Raw genomic sequence first — 7803 nt, forward strand, 5'->3', positions numbered from 1 at the left:
TAATTCTTGATAGTAAATTTGGTACTAGTAGATTCTATTACCACCATTAGTACCTGGAGGGGATTTGCAAGTGGATTTCTTTCTCTTTTTATTCACCTGTAATGGCCGGAGCGACGAGCTCATGCAGAATTTAACGCAAAATAGATATACACGTATTTATGTATGTATATTTAATAATTTTAATTTGGATCAAGATGACGTGCTGTCTCAGCATCTCAAACTACTCCCTCCGTTCCATATACTAGTTTTAAAATTTCAAAAACGCTCTTATATTATGGGATAGAGGGAGAGTAACTCATAGAGATAGGGTGTATGTGTGTAGTGAGGTGATTGCACCGTGTTAATTTTTTTTCTTTCAATTTGGGCTCTGGTGTTTAATTTCGTTAGCCTTCCTCCTCCGCTCGTGTCGTCGTCTCCACCACCCACGTTGGGTTCTAGCCACGTCTCTGTCTTCCTCTCCCTCTCGTTCTCCATCTCGTTACCTCTCTGCTGCCAACCCGACCCAAGGTGCGTCTCCTCGCGACTCAACCCGCTCAAATCCCAGCCAACTAGCGCCCAATCCGGGGAGAATTGGGTTGATCCTTGTGCTGTGTTTGTTCCCATCCTCGGATCCTGGACCAAGATCCGACCGAGAGCCCAGATCTGCTGGTAGAGTTCAAGCGGGAAATATTGCAAGCCTTTTCTTACTCAGGCATTTAGGAGAGTGCAATTTTAGTGGGGTTGGCGCGTTTGATGCGGCGGTGTTGATTGGAGTGATCCATCGGTCTAGATTGGTCCTATGGCCTATCGTGGTCACTTTCTTCCTCCTTTGTTTCTTTGGACGGTTTCCTTGATTTTGCCATTTCCTGCAGGTTGTTCGTCGCCAGCATGGGTCTGGCGAAGGATGGCGCCGAGATGGAGGAGGGGACATTGGAGATTGGCATAGGTAAGTCTTGACCAAGGCAAACCGAAGCTTGTGGTATGTATATTGCTCTTGAGAATTACAGCCTAGATTGTTTAGCTTTCTTGTGTTACTCCAATGGCGAACGGATAGGTTTGCTACATTAGTGCTCTGCTGTGCATATAAAGATAATAGATGCCGGACGATTGGCATGCTGCTAGAGTGCACTCATTTGATGAAACGGAGATGTTTTTTTGACCCGATGAAACTGAGATTTTATCAATCTTTAAAGTAAATATGCTGGCAGACAGTAAAGGTTGTCCTGTTCGTTTATTCTTGATCCTGACAGGAATGTGCTGCAAATCAGTATCAGCAATGTTCTCCTGAACCATGGTCCTGAGGTCCTTGCCTTTCTCCGTTGTATCTTTGCTTTTCTCCCATAGTTTCACACTAGTTGTACTTACACTCGGTGTGGCCTATCTAGCACCCCCCGCCGGTGTTGCTTCCTATCTTTCACATTAGTCTATATAGTTTTTTTAGGAAATCATTAGTCTTTTTTTGAAAACCCATTTGGGTGATATAGCAAAGATGATAATGAATTTCTGCTTGTCATGCAGAGTATAGGACTGTCTCCGGTGTGGCAGGGCCGTTGGTTATTTTGGACAAAGTAAAGGTATGATTTGTCATTCTTCTCTATATAGCTATAGCTGCTAATGTTACCGAAATTATGGTTGGATCAAATAACCATTCTCACACTCAGTAAATTTTCGCTGTATAAACCTATTTTAGGGCCCAAAGTATCAGGAGATTGTGAACATCCGATTGGGAGATGGCACCACTCGTCGTGGTCAAGTCCTCGAAGTCGATGGTGAAAAAGCTGTTGTGCAGGTTGTTTCCTTTCTATGGACCATATTCTCTTGATTGAAGAATGCCAATTGAGTTTTACACGATGTTGCATTTGATCTGATTTTTTACATAGTTTGCTTAGGGATCCAGTGCATTAAATTGTATTTGGTTACATGGTACTTGACCTTTTTTGGATACTGAGCTGCGTGCCTCTTAAGGTATTTGAAGGTACTTCAGGGATAGACAACAAGTATACTACTGTGCAGTTCACAGGCGAGGTACCTGTTATTCACATCTTTGCTTCTGATTCTTTGTCGTTCAATCATTAAATGCTTTATTTCTTTCTATGCAATAAATACCCAGATCATCAAACTATAGCTATACAATTTCAGTATGAACAATAAATGACATCAGCCATCTTAAAGTTGGATATGGAAACTGAACCCAGAAAATGCTAGGCATGAACATTTAGTGATATCAAACGTCTTCCTGCTGAATAACTTTATTTTTCGAATGAGGCTTTGTTGACTCGTCTCAACTTCACCACTTTATTTCTTTGCATATGGCACCGTTTTGTGTTACAGGTTTTGAAAACTCCCGTCTCACTTGATATGCTTGGACGCATTTTTAATGGCTCTGGAAAACCTATTGATAATGGCCCCCCTATATTGCCCGAGGCTTACTTGGATATTTCTGGTGAGTTATTTCATGTTATCGTAAACTTTCTTATGCTTAGGGTAGACAAGTGGCATGGACACTTCTTAGGAGAACTGGAGATTAGTTAAATAATCTATTCTTTGTGAAAGGCTCCATCTTAACTTATGGTAACCTTTATAATATCTGAGAGATGTCTGATATTATCCCAGGAAGTTCTATCAACCCAAGTGAGAGAACCTATCCAGAAGAGATGATTCAAACAGGAATATCCACCATTGATGTCATGAACTCGATCGCTCGAGGGCAAAAAATTCCTCTTTTCTCTGCTGCTGGACTTCCTCATAATGAAATTGCTGCTCAAATTTGTCGTCAAGCTGGTCTCGTTAAAAGGTTGGAGCAAAGCAAGCATGCAGCAGAGGTAATGAACATATCCTTTATAGCAGGGTTGGTTACGGACATTGGCTACCAATGCATGAAGTCAATCTCAGTTTCCTGAGCATCATTTTCTTTGCACTGAGCTGCATCCTTCATGGAATGTGTGGGTAGTTATAATAAGTCTCTCTTGCTTGCGCCATTGACAACCAACATAAGGGTGTTTACGGACAATCACTTAACTAAGCACACAGTCAATCTTATGTTCCTGAGCATCATATTCTTTGCACTTAGCTTGCAAGTTGCATCCTTCATAAAATATATGCATAGTTATAATAGTTCTCTGACTTCTGTGACTTTTTTAACTTTCTGGCAAGGGGAAGACCGACCGTTTGTGGGTAGAGTTAGACTTATTACCTGTTGAATAGGTCTCTGGAAATTATACAAAGAGCTGCAAAGTTATGGATTGCTCTCAGTCTCATACTGTGTAAAGCAACCATGCCGAAAGTTTTGGTTTTGTTATTTTGTCTGCAGATTGGTGTTTCTTCTACTCATCTTGCTATGGTTTATATTAGGGAGGTGAAGAAGACAATTTTGCAATTGTGTTTGCTGCTATGGGAGTAAACATGGAAACGGCACAATTTTTCAAGCGTGACTTCGAAGAAAATGGTTCAATGGAGCGGGTCACTCTTTTCCTGAATTTGGTAAAATTTGATTTTGCTATTTTTTTTGGTGATTTTGTTATTAGAATGTGCAAATCAGATCTTTGAGGTTGTAGTTGTGTTTAATATATTTGACCCGAGCAATACTAAGAAAGCATACCATGAAACCTGAATCTCTTGCCTTGATTGTTTCGCAGGCAAATGACCCCACTATTGAGCGTATTATCACTCCTCGAATTGCCTTAACAACTGCTGAATATTTGGCATATGAATGTGGGAAGCATGTTCTTGTGATTCTAACAGATATGAGCTCATATGCCGATGCACTTCGTGAGGTAGTGTGTTTTCTCTATGATTTTCTTATCTCATCATATTCTGTGAGCTTCAATCTGTTCAGTTATTTGTTCTTTGAGTAGAATGACTTTTCAGGACGACGTAGTATCAAGTGAAAACTTGATTTCAGTGAAAATCTGGAAACTTGGATCCCACCCCGTAGATCTGTAGTGAACGGCATCTGCTCAAAGGCGGAGCTCCCACCAGCAACTTAAACACACATTGGCAGAAAACCCCCTCTCCTATTCGCCATCTAGGGCCATAGTCCTTGACTGTTCATGAGATGGATACGTCTTCAATCCTGTTATGCGTCACGATGGAGCCTCAACCGCCGGCTAGCCCTTTCCATATGCCGGCTGCAACGAGACCTCCGTCGGCAGCGACTTGCCCTCCACCGACCTCAATGGGCTCTCCATCGGCTGCGACTCTCCCTCCACCGGTCACGTCTGGCACCATGACTGCTGATCGCGAACGGGCTGCCGTCGGCTGCGGCTCGCCCTATGCAGGCCGTGACTGGCTCTTTGGAGTACTCCTCACCTCTATTCGGTCCCCTGACCTCCCCTCCTATTTGATTTGAGGCAAGCCGGTGCTTTTAATTTTGGTGTAGAACAAGATGAAATTCAGAGCTTCACTGTTATCTTTTGACCTATTGAGGGCATGAAATTTATGTGGCATGAGCTTTTGAGATTTCTGTATCTCTGAATGTTTAAGTTTGAGAATTTTCTAGTGTTTGTATTGTCAATCTAAATTGTAGCAAATGTGTCATCTGAAGAGAATTGGTAACAATCAGCAAACTTATTTACATTTTATGCAAAGAACTGGCCATTAAACTCTCGCATTCACTATTTAATTGGGAGATGATTTGGACCATTTTGTAGGTTATTTTCTCCTGTAGAAATGAAACAACCCATTATGCAGAGTATGCTTGTGATCTTTTAGGAATAGAAACTGCTATTTGCTGAAAGCCTGCAAGCTTTTTTATGCTTACTGCATTTCAGGAATATGAACTGCTCTTTGCTGCAAGCATGCAACCTTCTGATGCTTACTGCATTTTCAGTTATTACTTTCGTCTATACTTATTACTAGAAAGGTCTATACTTATTACTAGAAAGTGTATTCATGTAGCTAGTTGCAATGGTGTTTCCATCATTATTCAGATCTGTACAAACAAGTCACTCCGTTAGTCATATACTATAAACTAAAGCAAAAAATCCCATTGAATCTTGAGTGGTAATACACCAACATTCAGCTACAAGTTTACAAAGGAGGAGCAAAGTTCAGAGAGAAAATTCTGTACATCAAGAATTAGGAGGAGCTACAACTTCACACTGAATCAGATACTACCTACACGGAATTTACATGAAAATTGCAGCACACTTTTGCGGGACGGGCTTCCTACATACACATACAGGACACGACCACGGCGCCGCTCGAGTGTTGGGACCCCATCTCGAGGTGAGCTTCAGTGCCTGCACCGCCACAGCTATGAGCCCCGCCTGCTGTAGTCGCCTCACCTCGCGAGCCCTCCCCGCCGAGGGGCTTCAACGTGGTGCGTGGCTGCGCTGCCGCCGTTGGGAGCTTTGTCTGTGGCCGCCGCGCCGCAGGAGCTGTCCCTGCCAAGGGGAGTCGGAACGGTGCATGGACATGCCGCCGCATTTGGCAGCGCCGGCTGTGGCGCCTCCCCTCGGCAGCCATCCGGCGTGGGGCGCGCCGGCGTCGCCGCCATGGCTATTTCGCTGCGGGGTAGGGACGGGTAGGGGCGGTAGAGGATAAGCCAATGCTCAAAAACCTGACAACATTACTAGGAAGGAGGGGGTTTTGTGCTAATGTGCTAATGTGCGTTTAAGTTGCTGGTGGGAGCTCTTGAGTAGATGCAGTTCGCTACAGATCCAACGGGGTGGGATCCAAGTTTCCAGATTTTCACTGAAATCAAGTTTTCACTTGATACGTCGCCTTTCAGGACAGTGTCATCCGTCATCTTTTGTATATGGTCGAAGACTCAACGATTTTGATTTTCTTAATTACATGTGAATTTTATTTATGTTTAGGTCTCAGCAGCACGAGAAGAGGTACCTGGTAGGCGTGGTTATCCTGGGTATATGTATACTGATCTGGCCACCATATATGAGCGAGCTGGGCGTATCGAGGGAAGAAAAGGATCAATTACCCAAATTCCTATTCTTACAATGCCTAATGATGGTAAGCAACGGACCAGTTGCATTGCTAGAGTTATTATCTTTAATCCTACATTATTTCCATTCTAGGAAGCCTCTTTTTTTGCAGTTGCAATTTTCAGCCCACTTTGTGTGGTATGTTGCACCCTATCCATTAGAAAAAATCCACTTAACTAGAACTCTATCAGGTGGGAAAAAAACTAGAAATCTAAGTATCCGCTGCCTGAATGTTGTTTGATGTCTATCCAGTGGATTAGTAGTCTTGCTTCCCGGCAGATCGCAGTGTCATGCCTGACCTTTTGTTCGTTTCCTCAACAGATATCACCCATCCAACTCCTGATCTTACGGGATACATTACCGAAGGGCAGATATATATTGACAGACAGCTTCATAATAGACAGGTGCACTTGCATGTTCTTTTTTGTTGTCGCTTTTCCTCCTCCTGTTATAAGCATTGATTGTTCCTTCAATACATGATTGTGAGGGATTTCTTTTTTATTATCTAACGGATTAACGGAAGTATTGTGTTGCTTTCTCAGATATACCCACCCATCAACGTCCTGCCATCTCTTTCTCGTCTGATGAAGGTACTTTTGTAGCTAGTCAAAATTTGTGGCATTTAGTGTTTCTTAGTTTGGGATCACATGGAGAATTATGTCATAATTCTTTACGTGCAGAGTGCTATTGGTGAAGGTATGACACGCCGGGATCATTCAGATGTGTCCAATCAGGTATTCGTTTGCATTTGAGATCATTTTTATGTCTCATTCACCTTATGATATATGTTGATGGGCTAACATGACCTTCTGTTCAGCTGTATGCCAACTACGCCATTGGGAAGGATGTTCAAGCCATGAAAGCAGTTGTCGGAGAGGAGGCTCTTTCATCTGAGGACCTGGTCTGTTGCCAGTTAATTTAGTTGTGCATCGATTATCTTTTAGTACAAAACTAATGATATGATTCTCATCGTGCAGCTCTATTTAGAATTCCTCGATAAGTTTGAGAGGAAATTTGTAGCGCAAGGAGCATACGATACTCGGAACATTTTTCAGTCACTTGATCTGGCATGGACATTGCTACGTATATTCCCCCGTGAACTTCTCCACCGTATTCCTGCGAAGACCTTGGATCAGTTCTACAGCAGAGATGCCACCCATTGATCCATTTTGTTCATAAAAGTCCATTTTTTTCATGATGAACAGCTTGAATAAGAGAAGAATCCAAACTTGTATCATTTTGCTACGTTATATAGTCAGATCCTATTCTTTCCAGTCTGTATGCACAAGTTGTACCCCACATGTCTTGTGCACTGGCAGCTTTGTAATCCCATGTAGCTTCCATTCACAAGCTAGACCTCTTTCTGGTTTCATTTCCCTGTATTGTGCAGCAAAACTGAAAAGCCGTTTAGGCGCGTACATGCCCGAAGATGTTAGTTATATATTTTTGGACTTGTGGAAAATGTAAACAATATTGATTTGTTCTTTGTTAAGGCTTTTAAGTAAATTGATTGATACTCGCTCCGCGAACTAATATAAGAGCGTATAGATCACTAAAGTAGTGATCTACAGGCTCTTATATTAGTTTACAGAGGGAGTACAAGAAATTGCATGTTTGTTTTGGTGACTCATGGTAACGACTAATCATACTCAATGGAGTAGCTAACAAATGTCACCTCATAAATAGGTTGACATGTGAACAATGAGAGTGTATCTTGGGTAAAATAAGCTAAGTGCAGCTGATGCACCCGAGAGAGGCGTTTTTGAGGCCGATCTCCATGGAGGCCTTTATTTTTAAAAAATTCAAATTCAAACTTTTATGGTTCGAACAATTCTGAAAAAAATATGCGTGTATGTAAGGATGTATGTAAGGATGCAACCCA

The 7803-nt window shown here is 42.3% G+C and overlaps 1 protein-coding gene across 2 annotated transcripts; it reads left to right on the forward strand.

Annotated features, from left to right (window-relative positions):
- The first annotated feature begins 303 nt into the window (after nt 1-303).
- LOC109740398 (V-type proton ATPase subunit B 2) lies at nt 304-7413 on the forward strand. 2 transcript variants are annotated; one of them, XM_020299451.4, is made up of 15 exons: nt 304-507; nt 852-925; nt 1498-1553; nt 1670-1768; nt 1945-2004; nt 2311-2422; nt 2593-2801; nt 3331-3459; nt 3615-3752; nt 5799-5949; nt 6243-6325; nt 6464-6511; nt 6602-6655; nt 6739-6822; nt 6899-7413. In XM_020299451.4, the coding sequence occupies exons 2-15, from the start codon at nt 868-870 to the stop codon at nt 7082-7084; spliced, it is 1467 nt and encodes a 488-aa protein (XP_020155040.1). In that variant the 5' UTR covers nt 304-507; nt 852-867; the 3' UTR covers nt 7085-7413. The 2 variants fall into 2 exon arrangements, with proteins under 2 accessions (XP_020155040.1, XP_020155041.1); XM_020299452.4 differs by having other exon boundaries at nt 486-648.
- Nucleotides 7414-7803: the final 390 nt, after the last annotated feature.

Source organism: Aegilops tauschii, chromosome 6 (assembly GCF_002575655.3).
Source record: "Aegilops tauschii subsp. strangulata cultivar AL8/78 chromosome 6, Aet v6.0, whole genome shotgun sequence".
Taxonomy (NCBI): Eukaryota; Viridiplantae; Streptophyta; class Magnoliopsida; order Poales; family Poaceae; genus Aegilops; species Aegilops tauschii.

What these genes read in the sequence shown, in the direction of transcription:
- LOC109740398 (XM_020299451.4), top strand. Translation starts at nt 868, where the DNA reads ATGGGTCTGGCGAAGGATGGCGCCGAGATGGAGGAGGGGACATTGGAG. An exon ending in GGCTTACTTGGATATTTCTG is followed by an intron (nt 2,423 to 2,592) that starts GTGAGTTATTTC and finishes ATATTATCCCAG; the next exon opens with GAAGTTCTATCAACCCAAGT. An exon ending in CTCTTTCATCTGAGGACCTG is followed by an intron (nt 6,823 to 6,898) that starts GTCTGTTGCCAG and finishes CTCATCGTGCAG; the next exon opens with CTCTATTTAGAATTCCTCGA.